The sequence below is a fragment of the Kryptolebias marmoratus genome, linkage group LG1, assembly GCF_001649575.2.
Source record: "Kryptolebias marmoratus isolate JLee-2015 linkage group LG1, ASM164957v2, whole genome shotgun sequence".
NCBI classification, from domain to species: Eukaryota; Metazoa; Chordata; class Actinopteri; order Cyprinodontiformes; family Rivulidae; genus Kryptolebias; species Kryptolebias marmoratus.
In genome coordinates, this window is record NC_051430.1 from 17,974,339 (window position 1) to 17,996,904 (window position 22,566).

General features: G+C 38.3%; 1 protein-coding gene across 3 annotated transcripts; it reads right to left on the bottom strand.

The window, feature by feature from the left end:
* Nucleotides 1-185: 185 nt before the first annotated feature.
* LOC108234420 (apoptosis inducing factor mitochondria associated 3) lies at nt 186-19,555 on the bottom strand. Of its 3 annotated transcripts, none has more exons than XM_017413611.3 (21): nt 19,050-19,555; nt 14,601-14,815; nt 10,092-10,269; nt 8,854-8,963; nt 8,672-8,781; nt 8,535-8,579; nt 8,352-8,448; nt 8,136-8,248; nt 7,258-7,344; nt 7,022-7,113; nt 6,807-6,937; nt 5,225-5,340; nt 4,888-4,959; nt 4,019-4,082; nt 3,848-3,924; nt 3,638-3,755; nt 3,449-3,547; nt 2,298-2,373; nt 2,117-2,221; nt 1,456-1,476; nt 186-1,324 (listed from the first exon to the last, which is right to left on the bottom strand). In XM_017413611.3, the coding sequence occupies exons 2-21, from the start codon at nt 14,629-14,631 to the stop codon at nt 1,282-1,284; spliced, it is 1,785 nt and encodes a 594-aa protein (XP_017269100.1). In that variant the 5' UTR covers nt 14,632-14,815; nt 19,050-19,555; the 3' UTR covers nt 186-1,281. The 3 variants fall into 3 exon arrangements, with proteins under 3 accessions (XP_017269100.1, XP_017269097.1, XP_017269099.1); XM_017413608.3 differs by having other exon boundaries at nt 10,092-10,305; nt 19,050-19,554; XM_017413610.3 differs by lacking the exon at nt 1,456-1,476 and having other exon boundaries at nt 10,092-10,305; nt 19,050-19,551.
* Nucleotides 19,556-22,566: the final 3,011 nt, after the last annotated feature.

Here is a 22,566-nt window from a genome sequence, read left to right on the forward strand (position 1 = left end):
ACGTTAGTTTCAAGGTTTTATCCAAACTGGCTACTGTGTTATTTTTCTGAGAGTCCCCTGCTGATTAGTTTGATTTAAAGAATACATTTTAGGATTAATCTGACTTTTCCTCTATGTACACAAAAGCTGAAATAATGTAAAAGAAAGAAATGAAACTTTAATTCAGCAGCAGCAGATGGGTTTTGTTGGATCACTTTTATTTCCAAAGTTTAGTTTGAAATTCTGGCTTCTTTTGTAGGAAGAACAACACTTTTTGTTGTTGCTTTTAATTACGGTATTGACTTGAGGGTCAAGAATCAAAGCTGATCGGATCTTCGGTCCACCAGGACGTAATCAAACACCTGCTTTGTACCTCAGAACACATTACAGAGCCTTGCTGAATGAAAACAAGAAAAGCTGGGAAGTTACAGGGGTCAATTTTAAAGCAACAGTGAGTGTAAAAGGACCAATAGGCCCAGGCCACAGACCTCAGTTCCCTGAGTTAGTAACAAATGATTTCCCTATATGGAGATAAAAACATCCTTAAGCTACTTCTGTATTCACCTAGAGGAGTTATTGCTCTTTGTTTTGAGAAAAAAAAACTTTAATCTATTGCACAAGCATGTGATTAGTATCATTAAAAGAATTAATTTATGCACCTTACTAGCAAGGCAACTACTACAAGGAGGTACGTTGTAGTTCTGTCAATTATTCACAGATTAAAGCTGTATGCATGTGTTACTGACTCTGTTTTAGCTGCATTCAGGGAGTTTTGTCGCAGGTCTCAGTTCAGATCTCTCTGGTTTGGGGCTTATTTTGAATTTCTCCCACAGGAACCTTTACCATGCAGCTCTAAGGTCTGTATGTAAGCAACCGCCCTGTCACATAAAATGCTCTTATGCTGTTACAGTGCACTCAGGATTATAAGTATATACAATGTTATTGGTACAAAAAAAAAATGCCAATGCCCATCCATGGCTTCTTATTAACAAAAGGTACATGTAGATACAACTTGGAGCAGCGCAAAGGCTGAAACCCATATTGCTTTGTTCTGAAACACTAACACCTGCCTACACGGCGATTCGCACCATGTTTGGGTCAGTTTGTCACGTTAAAGTGTCTCTCAGCAACAAAACGAGCTGTTGTCCTGTGGTAGGAGTGTCTGAGATAGACACTGTCATGTGCCCAGAGTGTGTGTGAGTGTGTGTGTGTGTGAATAAAATGTGATAGCTGCTCAGTGTCTCAGCACCAAATGTGTCCATATTGAGGTGTCCGGTGGACTTTGGGTCCATAGATGTGAAGTCAGTGACCGCCTTTGTCAATCAACCAAGATATGTCTCCAGTCCTGCAACACAAAACGCAGAATGAGGATTAAAAACAAGTTCACGTCATCATGAGTCAGTGGGTAAAGTAGCAGCTGCTTGTAAGTGTCATAAAATATAATAAAAAAGGGGAAAAGCTGATATGTTTCCATACTTGCCAAGCCGTGCTAACATCCTTCAGTTTTATGTTTGCATTATTGGGAAAGACAAGAAGATGTAAGGAAAACTGTAATTATGCAACAAGTAGAGACAGAATATCTAATGAATGGATTAATAATGAATGTATTAACTTCTATAAGATAAGTCTCAGTCGGTGTATGTTTAGGTCAATTAATCATCCATTTTCTGTACTCGCTTCATCCTATTTGGTGTCAAAAGGTGTTTGACATACACAAACAAACCCACACATAATATTATATTTTAAATCTACAATTAACTCAATGTGCATGTTTTTATACTGTGGAAGAAGACCAGAGTACTCAGAGAAAACCCACACAGAAAGGCCAGAGCCAGGAGGAAATACGTTTTTTTAATTTAGATTTTTTTTAATGTATTTTTCTTTAATTATGTTCTGTATTAAAGTTTGTGAAGATATTTAAGCTTATTTATTTATTCACTATGAAAACATCATGTAAATGTGCTAAATTTAGCCCTACAGGCTAATTTTTATCTACAGTCCCAAATATTATTACTATTATTATTATTATTATTAGTAGTAGTAGTAGTAGTAGTACAGCGATAAGATTTGTCATTTTATTTGCTCCTAAGACCTACAGAACAACATGACCAGGATTAAATCTCAGCTGAAGACTTACTCCACGTCTCGCTTCTTAATCGTCTTCCCGGATCCCAGGACCTCGGCCACCCGCGATACAATGGGGTCATAGTTCATGCTGGTGACAGCGACCACCTCCTCACTCCTAAAGAACATGGGGAGAAAAGAAAGCATCATCAAATAGACGACTCTTCACAATAAAAGATAAATAAATGTATTACCTGGTATAAAACGCAACAAATCTCAGTTCATCCAGATCTCCTTGAATAATGACATCATCAAACCCATCACCGTAACCTCCACAGAGAGAAAGAAAAAAACAAGTTAGGCTTTCTTTAGTTGTTATTATTTTAATGTAAATACACAACAGATTACTCATATTGTACGTTTGCCTCACACTACATTTGATCAGAAAATGTGAAAACACCAGAATTAGAAAATGTTTCATCAGTCTTTGTGCTGTGGGTGGAAACAAAATCATAAACCCAACATTTTAAATGACACTTGAACATCCCAGCTAAAAGTTAAATAAAGTTGTGGTGATGTGTGACAAGTTTTTATATCAAGCAGAAGAAAAGGACTCAATCATGATGAAAAAAAACGAAAAACAGAAGAAAAGAAAACCAAAAAACACTTTTTTAAGGCATATGCTTCACAAATGAAAAACATAAATCGGTTTGCAGCTTTTTCATTTTAGCTGACAGATCAGCCTCAAAATGGACTCTTTTTTTCAGTTTCCATAAAAAATGTTTGATGGGATCCAGATCCAGGCTGTATTCTTGTCATTTCACTGAGTTCTCGTGACTTTCCTGAAGAAAAGTGCAAACGCTCGCTGCTCTGAGGCCAACGGTGACTTTATTTACACGTGTAGATGTTAATAATGGTTTGAACTGAGCTTCTCCGTATGCTACTGAGGTTGATTTCTTACAAGTTTACCTATTTGTTTGTTTCAGTTTTCTCTCCTCACCTTTTGACATCTTCCTGCATGTTTTAACCTCACAGCCTTCTCATTATATTTGGATTTGCTTCACATTTTAGACACATTTGACTGAGAATAACCAACAACTCTGGACACACGCTGAGGTAAATTACAATCCTTAAGAAATTTTATATTCTTCTCTATTTTTCCAGTTGAAAGTTTTCATGTTTGCTCCTTGTTTTGTACAAATCAATCAGCTCCAACACTCTCCTGTTATTTACGTTCTTAAACTTCAGCAGAGATTTGATTAAGAAATGCAAATTGCAAGACGATTCTGCTGTTTTCCTTTGCTTAATTTGGAAAAAGTATTAGCAACAGTAATGTCTCTCAGCATGCTTTACATCCCCACAATTTCGTTTCAAGTCTGTCATTTTTAAACAAAGTCTTCCCCACCTGCATAGCGAATGGTCTTCCCGAACATGGCCGACCAGAAGTAAGGCACAGTTTTGATCTCAGTGCTTCTGCCCATCATGCTGAGAGCTGCCACCCTGCCTGTCAGCCGGCATTGAAAATAAGAAAACGAAAAATTAATTCATTTTTGGAGCACTTCTCAGTAATGTGTACCCAATGTGGCCCACTCACCGTGTACATGAGCCATCTGCCAGTGAGGGATGTTCACCTTCTTGTTGTTGCGTGGTGGGAAAGGAAACGTCACCACATCTCCTCCAGCAAAGACCCCGTCCACGTTTGTCTGCATCATCTGCAGGTGAGGAAAAAGTTCAGAGGAAAGTGAGAAAATCTCAAACGAGATGAAAGCAGATTTCCCCTCAGGCCTCTGGATTTGTGACGAACCTTGTTCACAGTGATGAAGCCCTTGGAGTCCAAGTGGATGCCGCTCTGCTTTAAGAAACTTGCGGCAGGAACGCTTCCTGCAGGAGAACAAGCAGGAAAGCAGGTTGAACATGGAGCAGAGGGACAGAGAGACCTGAAAGATGGTCGGCTTTTCAAGGTGTTTGACTTCACCTGCTCCGATGACGCACACGTCCGCCCGCAGGACTTTCCCGCTCTTCAGGACGACTTCTTTCAGCTGTGGGACAGAAAAAGAAATGTTTTGTCCTGCAGGATGTGAACACATTGATACTAAAACGCAAACTTTTAATGAACTTATTTTATATTCAGCATGCTTCAATAATACATTTAAATGCACGTGGAAAATAGTGAAATAAGCATCCCAGTCCCTCTGATGGTGTTTTACTGGTTTCTGTGTTTTATGAATGTGATACAAGACTGATAATACTAAAAACCTTTTGAAAAGATTTAAGTCTTTGTGGTTATGTAGTCTTCAAAAAAGTAAAAAAAAAGAAATAAAATAAAAAACTTCTTTAGTATTGATTAAAAAGAAATAGAAATTGTAAACATTTGGGCTTTTTTATGCAGGAATGCCACAATTTATTGGTTGATTCATGTCAGATGAGCACAAATGAAACCCAAGAGATTCTTATGAGCTGTTTTGTGTCATTTGAGGACAAACTGGATTGGATTAAATAACATGCCAAATGTTGTCTTTATTTGTGCCAAAACTAGCCTCTTATGAATCAGAACTATAAGGAATAATTTCAAACACATTTTTGAATTAGTAAAACCTGTTCAAACTACAAACACACTCTTAATGAGGCAAATACCTCTGCATTTAAACTCAACATATTTCTTTTTAATTTAAGTATTTTGAGTAGAGTAAAATCACTCCAGGTTCTTTTTTTTTCATTCTTTTTAAGATGGCTTCATTTTAGCTAATGATTGTGTTTCTTATCTGATATTCACCATATACGAAATAAACAAGACTAGTGCGTCTAAGGTAGCATGTTATGCTGTTTCTCTCACTTTCTGAATACCTGTCCATGATGACCAATCATCTCTGACACCTCGTTCAGCATGTAGAACTTCACCCTGTTCGTCTCAAACAGCTGCAAAGACAAACGCTTACAGTAAACTCGGAAAAACCACAAGACAGAGAGTTCATCGCCGCTTCTTTTTCCATCTGACCTCTGAGATCAATCGTTGCTAATGAAAAGATCTAAGGCCCACTCTGGGACCGCGGCATCGACCAGAAATAAATAATGTGATTTGCATTTTACGCCAGAGCCTGCCTCTCATGAAGAATGCTGATGGCGTTAATGTGGACGTGCTTCATGATCCAAAAAGCTTGATTTCCCAGGAGAGTGACTTTACCTTCATTATGGCTTTCCCTACTTTCTCCCCGAGAGCATTTTTAAAGGGGACGGACTCGATCCCGATGACTGAGACTGAGTGGGCCTTATCGGTCAGAGCTGCAGCCACCTCCATTCCTGCCAACACAGCAAAGACACCACACTAAATGGACAATCTAAACAAATTCAGGCGAGGTTTTCTCCAAGATTCAGACCAAAAACCAAAGCAGACCTGCTTTTTGAGACATGGACTCCCTCAGACCTTTGAGGTTCCCTCGAGTTATTAGGCACCAAGGTGTCACCAGTTGATGCTTTAACTCAAAATCGAACTTTCAGGAATCTGACTTATGTCCAGCGCATCCAAAAGAAGCTAAACTTTAACTTCAAAATGAATTGAAAACTTAAACTCATTGACGTGTTTTCAAACTATTCTTGAACCATTTTTGCAGGTCGTCAGAGCTTCCCATACAGATGTGACGAGGGACCACAACGAGGGACTTAGTGCCCCCACCAGCCTGCAGTTTCAGCAGCAGCAGCTCTTCTTCAGGAGCAGACAGTCTTTATTCCTCAGAGTCACTGAACGACCGTAACCCCTGGATCACCATTAGTCAGTCCTGATTACATCAGGAACATCCAACGAGAGCTGCAGTCGTGCATCACACTTTGATTCTCCTTGAAAAGCTGCTTAAATGTTTTAGGATTGTTTTATTTTTTCCAGCTTTCAACACATCAGCTGCAGGGACTGAATATTTATTTGCTGCCAAAGCAAGGTGCCATTAAAGATAATGTTTCTCACCTCACCTATCAGTGATTATAATGTTTCGGCTCACCAGTGCCTACTATAAATTTAGAATAACATTCAAACAGAGTAAAAAAATAATGTATTAAAAAAAAATGTATGATTTGTTCATCTTTAGCCACCAGATTAAACTGAAAATAAAGCAGTGACAACAAATGAAATGTTGTTTTTAGGAACATTTTTTCCTCTGAATTTGATTTCAGCTCCAGATTTTGACTTGTCCCCCTACAGGGAGGTTTTCCTCTCGATGAAGGAGCTCTACTCCTCTTCATCTTTACATCTGATAGACTCAGCGTCTCTGAAAGACTCTTTTTACTTTTACAACATGTTTCTTTATAGTAGCCTGTTACCCTAAAATGAAACAACATTAGAAAAGCTTCCACTTGTTGTTGGTAATTTTCATTTTACAGAATCTTTCCTGCCATTGTTAGCTCCTCTTCTGAACATTTTTGAAATTACAAGAGCAAAAAAACAAAGAAGAAACAAAAAATATTTTCAGTTTTAACCTTTGAGCTATTGTCTGGTGATTATTCTCAATTTGTTAAAGGGTTCAAATGGTTTTACAAATCGCTGCATCTTGTTCTGGGTTTTAATTCGGCATCTGAATGTTTTCGCAAATGGGTCTACAGTATAGTTATATAAGATCACTAAGAAAGGTTAGTCACCACATTTTAAAAGAGTAGTGTTTACTTTTTATGAGTAGAGGATTCTTAAGAGATTTCCTCTTTTAATTATACACTTCCTGGTAATATTTTCCCTTGAGCAGTCAACAAGAACTGTGTTCAGCTTTGTGTCTTTGTCTCACCAACAAACGACGTTCCAACAATCACAGCATTCTTGTTGTTGGCCAGCCTCGCGATGCTGTTTGCATCCTCAGGCGTCCGGAGATGGAACACGTTCCTGACATCTTTACCCTTGTAGTTCATCGGTTTTGGTCTGTGACAGTAAAATTACAACATTCAGATATCATTTATGGTCTCTGCTGCTTTACTGTCACACAGAATAAATGGTTTTTCTTACTTGCTGCCTGTGGCAATAAAGAGTTTCCTGTACTCCATCCTCAAGCCATCTTCAAATGTCACCGCTCGACCCTTCACATCTACCGCTACAACCTAAAACAAGTATTGCAGACTTGCAGAGTCACATAAATTGGATTTTAGTGAATGTTTTAAACACGAATTAGGAAAAAAAAAAAATCTGTTAAATCAGCCAGCTTTCCCCCATACCCAGCAGATATAGAGGTCACCGTCTCTCACCTCTTTCTCCGTGAACAGTTCAATGTCGTGGTCCTGCAGGAAGTCCAGGGAGCGCAGCCTCAGCTGCTCTGCTGTGCTGTCTAAGGACTGAGGCAAGCAGGTTAGAGCTGAGTAAATGTTACAAGAATCCTCAAACAAAGAGCAATCCGTCTCACTCATTTGGGACACATTCTGTCTGCAGGTCTGAGCACAAATGATCTTTGTGTGAATGCTGAGTCAGCATTCACATTGTCGTTTTCTTGTTCTTTATTTTTCCCGACGTTTTTTTGCAAACTACCTCTGCATAATGTGAGCCAGTTTAGCCATTATTATAGCAAAATATTCAGCTTTTAGTTTTTGTAATTTTTTTCACATTTCAAATTATTTATCTTTATTTTCAAATGTTTCTCATAGAAATACGTTGAGATCTCTTCAGTTCCTTCAGAAACCTCTTTGAAATCTGTTTCACTATAGTGGCTCTATTTTTTTTCTGCTACCTTTAGTTTTGAGTCTTTTGCTACTTTTTGCTTTTAACTAACTTTTTGCAACATTTAGCTAGCCTTTTTTACTTTTAGCTAGATTTTTCCTTCTTTTAGCTACTGTTCTGCTACTTCAAACTAGTCTTTTGCTAATATTTATCCTTATTTACAAATGTTTCCTTTTTTTTCATTTATTAGTTTATTTGACAGGGACAATGCACACAAACATAGAACAGGACATGTCTGTAACTGGTGCGTTGCCCAAAAAGTGTATAGCTACAGCTAATTTGCAACTCCAGTCCCTGGATTTTGCTCATAGAAACACATTGGTCCTGTTTTCGCAGCTCCTCTGTAGTTTGTTAGACCTGTGGGCTAAAGCAGCTCTGTCTCAGTGTGTACAATCTGGATCTCTGTACAAACCTTACTCAGTTTAGGCCTGTCATACGGAGGATGTCTGTCCATGGTGCACATCACAACACGATCAGTGAAGCCCTCCTGCCTCAGTGTCTCCGCACACACCAAACCTGCTGGACCTGGCAACAAAAACGTCACTAGATTGTTGTAATCATAAGGCAGTGGTTGGAAATTCAAGAGAACATTTCTCTTTAGTGAAGAAAACTTAAGAAACGCACCAACCTGAGCCAATGATGAGAACGTGACTGAAGCCTGAACTGGAGTTGATGACGGCTGAACATCGAGCCATAGGTTTAGATCTCTTCTGTGACTGAAGAGCCTGAAAAGATGCAAAAAAGAGGAATGGATTCCTCACCTGTTTACTTTTTTATATTCATCTTTCATTGTTGTTGTTGTTGTTTTTACCTGCTTGTTTGCACGAATGATCACCTTGTCCTTTTCTACTCTGACCTGGAGAAAACAAACATGACTGATGTGGACACTTTTTTTTTCAGGATTCAGCAGGAAATGTGTTATGAGACTGCACCAGTAGGGACGTTCACCTGGAAGGTAGGGAGACTGTCCAGACCTGGGAAGTCCTCGATGTCTCCTGTTGAAATGTTGAAACAGGCGCCATGCCAGGGACAGCGTACATGTCCTTTGGATAGCACTCCTGGAAGGACAGAAAGTGACTTAAATGCTGTTTTGTCTCATTAATAATCTTAATTGTAACTATTTGACTCACCTTTAACCAGGGGGGCTCCGTAGTGTGGACACTTGTGGCCCATGGCTGAAAACTCTCCGTGTTCTTTGATCAACAAAGCTCTTCCACAACCCAGGTCAACCTCTCTCATTCTGTCCCAAACACAGGAACAAGGAGGGCGTTTACACTCAGGTTCAGCAGGAAATGCACTTTTTCTAATCTACAAATAAACTACAGGACAGGAGCCGCTCACCTAAAACCAAAATTATACTGATGCTCTGTGCACTAATATACCCCCACATTACCACAGATACTTTTACATTTTGTGCTAATAAGAAGTAAAATGATTCATGTTCTCTTTAGTCGAGCGACGCTGAATTAATGAATTTCAGAAATAGTTTTGAAACAACCACTTTTAGCAGCCGTTCTGCTTCTTTTAGCCTAAACAAGTCAGTTTCAGCTTTCTCAGCAAATTTCAGCCAAGTCATTCAGCACTCAGAGTTCCGGCTACATTTTTGCAGAGAATGGCGTTTCTGTAGTTATCACTGCTTTGAAGCCCAACCCCACACAGAACCCAGATTTCTCAGAACCCTACATTTTTTAAATACTCTACTTCATGCTAAAAATATTTTGGAATGCCATCATCCACAAAGTGCTGGGAGCAAATTTAAAGTGAACATTTATTCTTTTAAGCAAATTTTTCAATGTTTTCAACATCTTAAAGTTATTCATTATTTATTTTTTACATATTTTTACAGCTTTAAAACTTTAAAATTGAGGCTATATGCTGTGAAAATGACAAATTTTGCTTGTTATAAAGACACAACAACTTTAAGAAATGCATTCTTTGTTGATGCAAAGATAAAATATTTTGCAGTTTTAAAGAGGATGATCTAAAACCAAAACCTTAAAGATCAGGAAATTTGCTTAATTTGGACCTTATATATAGCGTCTTTGTTTTTTTGTCACTTGTGTTTACTGTTGACTGGGATGTAGTCTGAGCTGTGTGGATATTTTACAACCTAATCTGTCAGTGCTCTCTGCTGGACAGACCCTGTACCTGTAATCTAACCACAGTTTCTACATAAATACATGGATTTTTAATGTTTGAACACTGCAGGTCCTTCTTTGTATGTTTATACCCGAGCAAATTCCATACTAAGATTATATACTTGGAAAAAAAAGTGATGAAGAAAGAAATAAGATAAGGTTTATACATCAACAGCTGTTTACATGATTGTGCATCCATGTGTTTGAGTGGAAGATGAACCATTCCTTACTGTCCGTTTTCCAAGTCTTTAACGTGACACACGGAGGCCTCCACGTAGTCACGGGATTTGTGGCTGAATGGGAGCAGTGTGGCGTCGTCATCGGAGCCGTGTCCCAGGGCCCCGTTAGGTCTGCAGTCAGCAAAGGGACTCGCTTTTCCGTTGGGCGACAGGCCGTCCACCTCTTTTTCTTTGTCCAGGAGAGAGAGTTCCACTTTAACTTCAACTGCACAACAGATACGTCTTTTCTTAGAGAACTGTTTGAACAATAACATTCAGTAAGTCACAGTTTCTATTAAGGGACCAACAGGAAAGGTTTCATCTGTTTATGTGATAATAACTCATATTGTCAGATTGAACTTTTATACTTGAATTCTCATCTTTTTTTTTTTTTGTTAATTTCTGTCCTTTGCCGGTGCTTTGGAAAAGTAATTTCCCTTCAGGCAATGGGGGGCATTTACAACTTTGGGTCAAATTGACTCTGACATCTCCACAACTGAAACAAATGAGAACAGGAAGCAGAGAAAGGCAGGGCGTTTTAAGGACAACTTTCTCTTTCTCCCCTACTCTTTTTCATGTCTTCTCTTTTTTGCATTTTAAGGACAGTTCGGCATTTCTGAAGTTGATGAAGCAGGTGTTTAATGATAAAAACTGATTAATTGCACACCACTGGGAAAAAGTTATGTAAAAAGTAAAAACCTGTGCCATACATACTAAATATCAAAATACAAAAACAAAAAAAACGAGGAGTAACTCAGGATTTTGCCTCCAAATCTAATCTTAAAATAATCACATAATTACATCTCAACAACTCGCCTTTTCTATTTTCCCTCAATCTTTTCTGCCTCCCAGTAAAAATAATTTACAGTCAAAGAATGGAGAAGACTAATCTCTGTCTTGTTTGTACTTTTATTGTCTTTGGTGGCACACAGTGTGCTGCTGTCGACTCCGTATTTGTGAACATGAAGAAATGGTTGTGTAACTTCACTTTTCACTGCAGCAGCCTGTATCTGTTTGGCTGGAGGAGGGGAAAAAAAATGTGCTGATCATCCTGTTCTTACGCAGTAATCTGGCTGGAATTTTCTCCTGCTGAGCAAGTCTTAATTAAAATCAATGGAAAATCATAACAGTGAGCGCAATCGCAGAAGAAAGGGAAAGGGAAAACAGTCTGTGCTTAAAGAGAATCTCCAGAAGCCGCTGCTGTAATACCTCCATCTGAACGAGACTTGATCAAATCAGAGTTATCCAGTTTTGTGAGAAAATATATTTCCAGGAGGGCTTTCTGATTAATATTCAGTGTTCAGAGCTTGAATGCAGATGGGGCCTTTTCCTGAACTAAAGCACCGTTTAGGTGCTGATACTCCATACCCCTTTACTGGATTTGTAACTTTTCAGCACATTTTATGCAAATGAATGAAGTGGCAGGGTGCCATGCCTTTAAAGCGCCCCTCTCTCATACATCTAATCATAAAACCAGTTACACTGCAATGAAGACATTTATGCTGTGTATCCAGAGGGGAAAGAATCATCATTAACACTTTACACTTCACTTTCATCAGTAGATTGAATAAAAACGGCTAACATTAACGTTTTCTGATCTTTCTGCCTTTCTATTGCATTTGTTTTAGAACTGGGGTCTTTAACTGGACTCTATTTTGATGCTACCATTATTCATTTTAAGAGGAATCCTTTCTGCTTGTGGTGATAAATGCCATCTTATAATACTGAACTGCTGGACATGGTTAAATATCATTAATAGGTGAATAAAGCAAAAGGTTACTCTTCCATACTCCCATGTACAAGTGTTATAAATTCGTTTCTGTTTAAATCAATAAATTAATTTAAGAAGGTTGCTCTCCTGCATGTTTTATATGTGTTCTTGCTTTAAAACACCTGCCTTAATTTAATGGCTTATGAATATGCTTCTGGAGAACTTGATGATTTGGTGAGGAGGTAATTAAACTACTTGAAGCAGGTGCGTTGGAGCAGAAAAACCTAAAACTTCCAGTAAAGTGGCCCTTGATGCCTGGAGTTGACACCCCTGCCTTAGAGGAATGCATATCACCTACTGTCTTGCAGTTTCAAACAAACATCTCACACAATCTGTTGATGCTCGAAGTACGTGACGGGGATGACTCTCAGCTACTACCACACCAAATTTAGCTGAATGCCTCTAAACATGGCTGCCTTGTAGCAATGTGTTTGTGTTTGATGGGGTAGGTCAGATCTGTCATCTTGAATTGGGTTGACTCCAAAATCAGTTTTAAATCTATATCCAGTGATTACTTTCTGAGGGTTTCATCAAAACCCGTCCAGTGATTTTTCAGATATTTTGCTAACAAACACACACACACACAGGCAATTACATGATTGTCCACCTTTGTTGGGGCAGTAATCAATAAGATGTTAACAATTAAAATAAATCTTAGTAGTCTAAACTGTCTACTCTGTTGATAGTAGCTAATCCAGCAGTAAGATGATAATTTCCCACCAACCATAACATTATGACCACTGGCAATTAAAGTGAACGTGACTGCTTAGGTTGTTCGAACACAATGTTCTGCAAAGAAAAGAAGCAATGACACTTGCAGCTTTTCTAAAACTTTGTTTAGACTAATCACACGCATCATCAACTCTCTTCTCAGCAGGACAGCAGAGGGCCCTACAGGAACTATTTAACAATGACTCAGAGGAGAGTCTGACGTATTCATCTGGCCTCTGAACTCCCAAAATAACAATCTGATGGAGCATCTGTGGGAAGCAAGCACAATTCACAGAAAGCTCAAAGTCAACGATGCCTGAAAGATTTTTTTGTTGTTAGTTTGGTACATCACGCTGCAGGACATCTTCAGGGGAGCTGTTCATGCTCCAACTGGTTCCACCTACACAAAATTAATCAGGTGGTCATGATTATTGTATGTGATAAGTGTATGTTATATGGTTTAAAGGAACATGTCTCTCTGCCATAAGAAAGACTGATTACATGCAATTTTGTGTTCTAACACGACGAATGAAAGGCGGAGTGTGTTACCTCATATCTAGCACAGAAATGAATAAACATACAGTTTCATTATGTGCATTTGTGCCTCGGTGTGTAATCCTCTTCAGTGAAGACGGCACAGAGAGGGTTTAACTTCCTCCTACACAAAACACTGCAGTAATCAGAGGAGACTGAAGGGACGTGTGTGGCAGGATTTTAGAGACAGCAAATGTGAGATCTATATGTTAATTTATTATATGAACTTTTTTATTGATATCAAACTAAAAACAATCTCAAATATTAATATATAAATGTCTCTTGGTTTAAATGTTAAAATAACCACAATGCTGCAGTCCTGTAAATTTAACTAAACCCTCCTGTTTATATTAAACTTCTTCCAATGACAACAATAAGTGTTGACTTTTTTGTGTGTAAGATATTGGTGTTATAATGTATTTTCATATTATTGTTCAACTAAAGCCATGATTGACAAAATACCAAAAATACTTGATAAACTAATGTTAGACCTGTTTTATATTGATCTGATTACAGTATTTTATAGTATTTTATATAATGAGATCTTGTATGATTGTGAAAAGTGTTGTTTTTTTTAAATAAATTAATTTTTAGATACTAAAAATCCTTTTCAACAATGTCTGGAACTCATGACTTATACAGAGGATAAATAATGCCTTTCCTGACATGACAGTCCTCTTTTTGTGAAGGCACCAGTGCAGCAGATTACTCCTCTTCACCTGTTTTTTCTCCTAAGTCACAAATACTCCCAACTTTCTGTAGATAATAAACATTTCTTACCAACCACATCTCACAAAGAATGATCAATCAGATCATTTTTGCCCTGGCAGTAATATTCAGTTTTCCCTCCTAAATGATTGCGTAACACTTCATGTAAATGATGTTTGTTTGGCAGCACAGTTTGAAGCACATCTCTCCCTTACAGATGCTTTGTGAATTAAACTGAAAAACAAACCTGAGCAACCATTTACTGATCTGAACCAAAATTATTTCATACAAAGTAAAACTAGACGCTGTTGACCAGGAAACATGGAGAGTAAAAAATACTGTTGAGTTTTAGATGATTATTTCAAAACAAACTAAACGAGAGAATTCAAAGTTTCTAAATTAAACAGGAAAGGAAAATACTAACTGGACATAAACGTGTTGAGGAAACAAAGGTTTAAAAAAATCAGAACAAGTACTGTCTTGGAAATAATTTTTAAAAAACTAAAAAACAAAACCAAATCTTCAGAGTGAAATAAAGAAAACAATTTCAACTACATCACTCAGTTCAACTGAAAAGTGATAAAAAAAAGACTTGCAGTTCACTCCAACAACAGCATTATTACATTTTTTGTATCTATACGAACATTTATTACACATTATGGTTTGTTTTATTACAGTGCATCACACTGTAGGATCTTCCTGTTATCATTTTAAGCTGCAGCAGAAAAGAGGTGTATTTTTTTAAAAAATACACTGGATCTACACCAGTGGTTGAGTCAGGGAGGCAGGTTGCTCACCTGGTTTGGGTTTGGAGAAGCATCCTCCCATGGTGGGCCCAGGAAAGAAGGACGCCAGAGAGGAGGGAGGGAGGGATGGGGGAGAGGGAGGAGGAGGAGGGGTTAGACGTTCAGGTCTGGCTGCGGGCTGAGGAGGGAACAGTAACGCAGAACTGTTGGTATGAAGGCCTGCAGGTCCAAGATGGCCATTGCACACATCAGCTCCTCCATATAATCTGTGTGGACAAACAGCAACACGGTCAAACACACACACACACACACACACACACACACACACACACACACACACACACCTCACAGGAGGGCAAAAAAGTCTAATGAGAAGAAAAAGAGCATTGCCACCATTTAAGCAGTGAATAATTTATTTGATTTTAAGAAATCATAGTAGAAAATGTAAAAAAAAGACTTATTTGTGTGAAAAGTTCAGCTTTTGATTTTGATATTAACAGATCCAAGGACTAAGAAGCACTAACCAGGCCACCGTGAGTGCTTATGTCAAAGTAAAATGTTAATGCTTGTTAAAAGGAAACAATTTTGTTAATTAGGAACATTTCTACACGCAGTGTTACCTTTGTTCATGCATTTTGCATGGGAAACGGTTAAAAATTAACAGCACTCAGAGACCTATTAACTTTCCCGTCAGACTGTGTTTTAAAGGGAAGCAGGGGCCCCTTTGGTTTCAAAATCCTCCTTGTTTTGTTGCCGCATTGCCCTCACTTTTTCTGCCAGCTCCGGCGTTTCACCCACACATACTGTAGGCTGTGACTAACACAGAGCTGACTGCTATGAATCTGAGCACACACAGTGATAGGTGCATCACTCCCTGCGATATGATCCATCACAGAATCATCCTTTAAAAACACAGAAACTGCTTGATATTCTGAACACATCCTAAGGTGCTTGAACTTCAGGGAGGAAAAAAAAGTGTGGAGTGGTGAAAGGAGCGCTGCTTAGAAAAGTTAAGGAGAACAAAATGAAGAATGGAGTTATCTCCCCTAACAGCTTACAACTCTACAGATATAATAACGCTGTTGTTTCTAAGCTATGTATTTGACTGCAGAGGATAAAAGTATTATTACATAAGTACATTTACTCAGATTTTATATATATGTTCTCAACATTTTTTTCACCAAATTTGGAGGAAATGTTTAACATGCTGCATCTGTTAAACTGCTTTTTTTGTTTATTAGTGGCTTTGCAATCCATATTGTGGACAAGCAAAATATCAAGAATGAATGAAGTGTTTTGACCTGTTCCAGCCTTTGTGTCTCAGATGACTTGTTAAACTTCTCCTTTAAATTCTAAGAATGTTTTTGTTGAATATCTAGCAGACCGCTTAAGGATGTACATGTGTTCAATATATAACAACAACAAAAATGAGATCAAATAACCATCTTATGACCTGTTCTAGCTGTGGAGAGGAGGGTGTCTGCTTTGGGAACCTCGGGATCCTGTCTACGCTGTCATAGAAGATGTGGTGCTGTTGCTGTCTTCAAGCTTTAATGCTTTAGAACATGCTGGAGAAGTTTACAATCAAATAGGAAGCAGGTGGGATCAAAATCAGGACCTCCAAATCTCAGGTCAGTAGTAGTAGTATCTCGTTGTCCTGTTTACTAGATGGAACAAGGAATGTACCAATGGATCAGGGCTTTGTTCACAGCAATGAGGTTGGTACTCTGGTTTGGTGAATAAGGAACTGAACCAAAAAGTGAAGCTTCCAGTTTATATCTTTTATATGGTCTACATGTTCGATTGATTGATCTCAGATTGTGAGATTTGGGTCATGACCATCGCAAACAGTCAGCTGAGGGGGAATCTAATTAGAAAGCCTCCTGGTTGCCTCCTTTTTGGAGGATTTTTGGGCAGCAGGAAACTTGCTGGAAGGATTGCGATGGAGGGATTATTTGTCCCTTAGTTCATAGTAACGCACTAGAATCCTCCAGGAGAACCTGGAGCCTGTTACTGGGGAGAGGGATATCTGGGTTTCCTTCCTGAACATGCTATAGCACAATTTTAGATAAAAAATGAATTGTTAAATATTTAAAATAAAAATGTATTTGGGCTGTATACAATAGTTGTGACTATTTTATACTGTTGGTTTTTACATTTAGTTAAATAAATGTTTTAAAAAACTCAACTCATCTTTCAATGTTGTTCCTTATATTTCACAGAAGGATGTGATGCTGGAAGTGATGTGCACCTCAAATTAAACATCTGTTAAAAAATAAATAAAACCCAGCAATGAGTTTTACCTCTAGTAATGTTTCAGTCTTTCCATCCTGAATATCCTCCAGAAGGGTAAAGGTTTTTCTTTTTCATTTTGGTCCATTTTCCTGCACTGTTCCTTCAAGCATTCATTGTATTTCCCTCCGCTCAGCTACCAATAACTCCAACATAGCCAAAGCTTGGTTGTTGTGGATTTCACTAACTACACAAAACAACACATCAGATCACAATCCAAAAAGATAAACTATATCTAAAAACATTTCCTATGACATGTTGTTTTTATTTAAATTGTCCGCACTGAAAACTTGATAAACAACACTAAACGCTACCTTAACCCAACAAACCAAAGACATTTTGTGCAAAAGAACCCAAAGTAGGTTAAGCAGATTTGGTCGTCACAGCATATGACGCAGATCCCGCTCCTTCACTGTTGGGCCTGTCCCAAAGCAGAGCTAATAAATCCTGCCTGCAAACAAGCTGTCAGTTTCACTACAAAATTAAACACTTGTTACTGGAATGTTGGAGGGCAGAATTAGCAAAGTGCAACTCCTGTTTGGAGGTAAAGAGACCCATAAACGGACCGATAAGAGCCAAAGTGGCTGCCCTGTAAAGGTCGCATCCATCACTTGAAACTTAAGTGCTTTGCAAGCACTGATAGTATTGTGCCACACATAAACACTCATGGAAAACAGTTATTCTCATTGATTTTCACTGGTAAGCACCAGCAAGAGAAGAACGTGTTGTGGCCTTTAGATGTAGTAAAGTGGACAAAACACTGAACATGTAGTAGCAGTTAAATTATGAAAGACCTACAATTAAATGACTCATTTTGTTAATGAACATCTAAGTTTGTGGTGTCTGATATATTTATTCTAAGTTGCTTGGCAGGTGTCCCAACAGGTTAGCCTGCAGTTAGTTATTACGGCTGTCTGATCTTCAGCAGATAAAAGGACAAGAACTTGTAACGCTTAAAATTTGACCCCACCTCTGTCACTCACAGTCCGCACATTCTCCTGGTTTGTGACGTACAAGATAACCTCTGGGAGATTGTCCTGAGATTGCGTAAACAAGCAAATGTCTTCTCAAACTAGGCTTATTTTTGGTGGGGAGGGCTTTCATCTTGACGATACTCTAAATGTAAGTGACCAGCACATAAAACAGAAAATGTTTTATTCTGCAGTTCACACTTTGAATGTCCATGATGGAAAGTGGAAGGTCAGTTCGTTAAATGCCTCCTGCAGTGTCTGAAGTTAAAGTCTGACTAAGGGACACAACGAAGAGCTTTATACTGAATAATTTCATCACTGAAAAACTGAGGACATCTATAACAAAAATCTCCAATATGTGCAATATGTTGTCATACATTGAGAGCAAGTTGATTATTCTTATTCACTATATAGCAGTGGTGCTCTTTCTATGTGGCTCCTGCAACTTCTTTGTTTTTTTTTCAACAAACAGTCCTTAGTGGAAAAAAAGGAACTAAGATAAAATATAATGCCTGTGATGTGAGCCATATTTCCACCAGATTACAGGGGTCACAGCTAAGCTCAAAAAGGAATTCAAAAAAACAAACCCTCAGTGGAAACAATAATGCACACTGTAGGCGTCATGTGGAAGGAAAACATCTCATTCAACTCTGAAGACGTTCTGAATTACTTTATGTGAGACACATTAAGTTGGTCAACTTTTTCATCTGAAGCTACAGTTTGTGTGTGAGAGAAAAAAAAACGCAAATGAATTGTGTCAGGTCATTTTGCCACCGCTTTGAGCGATAACCTCTCCATGATGTCATGGAAAACAGGAATTAACGTTTACAAAGGGGTGTACACCCCTACAGGGGAGCTGTGCTTCCATGTAACTGTTTCTAAGCAAGCTCACACCGAAACACACAAATAGACTCACCACTAAAACCACCACAAAGGAATATAATTTATAATATACTGGGAGAGGGTTAGGTTTGGAGGATACTGAATATGAGTTTAATGTGTTTTTAACTGGAGCTGATAAATGGGACCCCCAACCATGCATGGTGAGTGCTGTCCGAGTCCCATACAAGTTTATCAAAGTGCTGTGTGTGACAGCAGTGAAGCAATGCAGGCAAAATGCACCTACATAAACAAGTCTCGTTTTCCACACAGCAGCGTATCACACACACCGCAAACAAAAAGTAACAAAGCAGGGCTACAGTTCTTTCTGACTGTAAAAAAGAATAAATCAGCTTACCAGTGTGCATGGAGCAGGTGCACTGAGATCCCGTCAAACTCCCTGGTCCTCAGCCTCCCATGCGGAGCACAGCAGCATAGTTTCCTTGCACTCCCTCTCCAGGATTGGCTCCCTTCGCTGGAGTATTCCCAGTTTGCGTGTCCCTCCTTCGCTCGCCTCTTCTGCCTCTTGATGCAGCAGAGGTTCCAGAGAGAGGGAATGTGTGATTGTGGTTGTGTGTGTGTGTGCTCTGCCCCTCGCAGAGCCCCCCCTCCAGCAGCAGCAGACTGAGCTGACCGGTCGTGGGAGTTGCTCTCTTTCTCTGAAAATGCAGCACAGAGGACCTCTGCCAGGTTCTCAGCTGTATGCAGTATTGATGGAGTTGCTGAGGGGATGCTAACACAGCATGAATCCTCACCGTCCTCCCACCCCTCCTCTTCTCTTTCCCCGAGCTTAAACACCCTCTCTCCCTTTCAGCTGCTTGTTGTTCTCTTTAGACCCTTTCTGCTTCCCCTTCAGATGTCAAGGACCTGACTTGCCAGTTAAACCTGATCAAAGACTTGCTGTCTTCCTCTCCGCACTGCATGCTGACTGCCCACTTTTTTGCACTGCCTGCTTTTTGCATCGTGGCATGCTTGTGCTTCTGCAGATATATCAGCCGTTAAAACCTAACAAGGACACCAGAAGACATGAAAGAACTGCTGAGAGACAAACACTGACACTACTCTTCCTTCAGTAGAATCAGCAGGAGAAGGAGCAGAAGTGCAGTCGTGGCAGTAAGCCCCAGGTTCAGCGGAACAAGATTAAAAAATGGCATATTATGTCTTATTTATATACATAAGCTCATGAGATATTTCAATTACTTTTACACTCACTTTCCAAGAAACTGGACCTCCCCTTTAAATATCTGCAGGGACAAGGTCAGTCACCTAAGAACTGCAGATTCAGTTCTATGAATATGATGATTACAGCAATACAGAAACTGATTCTTAAAGGTACTGAGTTCAAAGAATGAAATCAAACATAAAAAGGGGTATCCTGTATCATGGTGCTGTTTGAAAAGGTTGACTCCAGTGGTTTTGTAGTTCTGAAATGCGGGTCCACACTCAGTGTAAACAAACTGCTCGACTAAATCCATCAAAAACCTCAGTGGAAGCTTGAGTCACATGTTTAACCTACATTAGACTCGTCTGTGTATGTAAACAGATATGGCTTGTAAGATTAATGTTTAATCTATTTTCAGTCACTTCAGCTCTTTCTGTAGGTAAACAAAGGTACGTAGCTGGCATCCGGACACAAATTTTCCTCACAGATTTCTAATTTGAGAACATACCAACCAACATATATGAGAATAATGTGCAGATATCGTTTCTCACTTTATTATTTTATTTTTAATTTGTTCCTGTCTTTAAACCGTTGCAAAGAGAACCCTAAAAATATGTGCTCATATAATAAAACAGTATACTAAAATAACTTGGAGTTGCTAGATTTAAAAAAAAAAGAAAACCTTTGGCGAAATGGTGTTATTGTATTTCTACAGGGTGCTGACAGATGACACGTGCGCTCCAGAGTCAGTGTGTTTGTGTTGCTCTCTGCGTGAACACACTTGTGAAAGCATGTTTTAAGTAGAACATCACTCAGTTTAAACTAAATTACAGAGAGAGGACTCTTCTTTTTCCACGGGAGGCCAGAGAGCTGCAGCGCCCACAAAGCCTGGATTGAACAGATGTAATAATTCAAACTAAAATGTGAAACAAAAACTTGTGCCAGCAGAAGATTAAACGTGATGACTTAACAAACTAAAAGCACATCTTGATTTTATCATAAAAAAAACACAAAGCCTAACTAAAATGACCAGTTTTATTTTCTTGTAATTTATTTGTCATCGTATATTATAGTTTTTTGTCCCACCTGCTGTGCTGAACACATTACAGTGCACGTTAAAATCCAATTAAAAGAGCTGCTAGAGAAGTAAAACCAAATTCAGCACAAGAAACGTTATGACCTGTAGTGTGCATTAAAGTTACATATTTACCATGCTGACGCATTTAACAAGGCTGTTCATTAACTGCTGGACAGACACATTTCTTAATCACGTTGTTTAACCAGTAATTAGCTACTGATCACTGAAAGGTAATACAGATTAGTATGGTTTACTTATTGACCAGGAAAATGAAAGAAAATGAAACAAAATGATGAGGAGCCTGCAGAAAAGTTTTAGAAAAACACTTGAGGAGGGAAAACGAGTGGGTGGGAGTGGGCAGCGTGTATGGCAAACTAATTTATCATATATAGTTAGACAGAATCTTCAAAACAAATATATTCATAATTCAGTTGTGGCAAAAATAAACATTTCAGCTATTCAGAATGCCTTTCTCCTAATCCACAATCAACATTTCAGATATCTCAAAGGTCATTCTTCTGAGAACAAATGATGTCACTTTTGTTGTTTATGTGGAATGGTGTAAAAGATACAGAAACCCAAAAGTACATCATTCATATCTGAAGACAAAAGGTATCTGATATGAAGTTCTTACAAGGAAAAACTTGCAATACAAATGTCTACAATCCCATTGTAGATATCTGATAATCTTTTTGTAGATATGCACACCATTGTTAAATACAGAAATATAATCTTTTGAGCTCTGATAGTTTCATAAACTAAAATTAACTTCTAAATGTATTAATGGCTTTTTGCACAGTTTTACCATGTAACACTGTTTGCATTCGCTCTCCCTGGTTTTAATAAAAAGATATTGTTACCATGATCAGTTTTACAAGTCCAAATTGGAAATTTATTCCCGATAACTTTAATGTCATTTTAAATATATGTTGAAATGTCTCAGTTGTGAAAATTATTATTTTTTCACAACAGAGACTTCTACAGTGTTCAAAGTGTGGTTGGTTAAAAAGTTATTTTAGTTACAAATATCTACAAAGGTATTTTAGATATCCTTAAGGAGCTCGATGCTGTTTTACCATAAAACAAATAGCATCACAATTTTAAATAAGAGCAGCTGCACTCTAGATATCTGAAATAAGATTCCTTCTATAATCTCACTTGTGGATATTAAGTTCTCAGCAGGAGTCGTTGTCGGGTAGGCTGCTATAAAAACTACTGCATGTCCAGTTCATACCAAATTACATGCAATTAAATTTAGTTTAAAACAAAAACAGATTCAAACCCAGTTACACACAGTTAATTCAAACAAAATGTGCCCTCTAGATCACTTAGATCAAGTGTCCATTTTTAGCTCCTAAACTGTGGAATCAGCTGCCCCTTCATATTAGACAGGCTTCAACTCTTGGTGTTTTAAAATCTCTTCTTGAAACACATTTATATTCACTGGCTTTTAATACTTTGTGAGAACTGTAACAATATTGTATTTTGTATAATGTTTGTATTAAATGTTTATGTGTGCAATACTTTGGCCAATGACAGTTGTTTTTTAAATGTGCTATATAAATAAATTTGATTTGATTTGATTTGATGAAACTACACAAAATGAGATTCAGTTAATTATAGAAAAATAAAGTA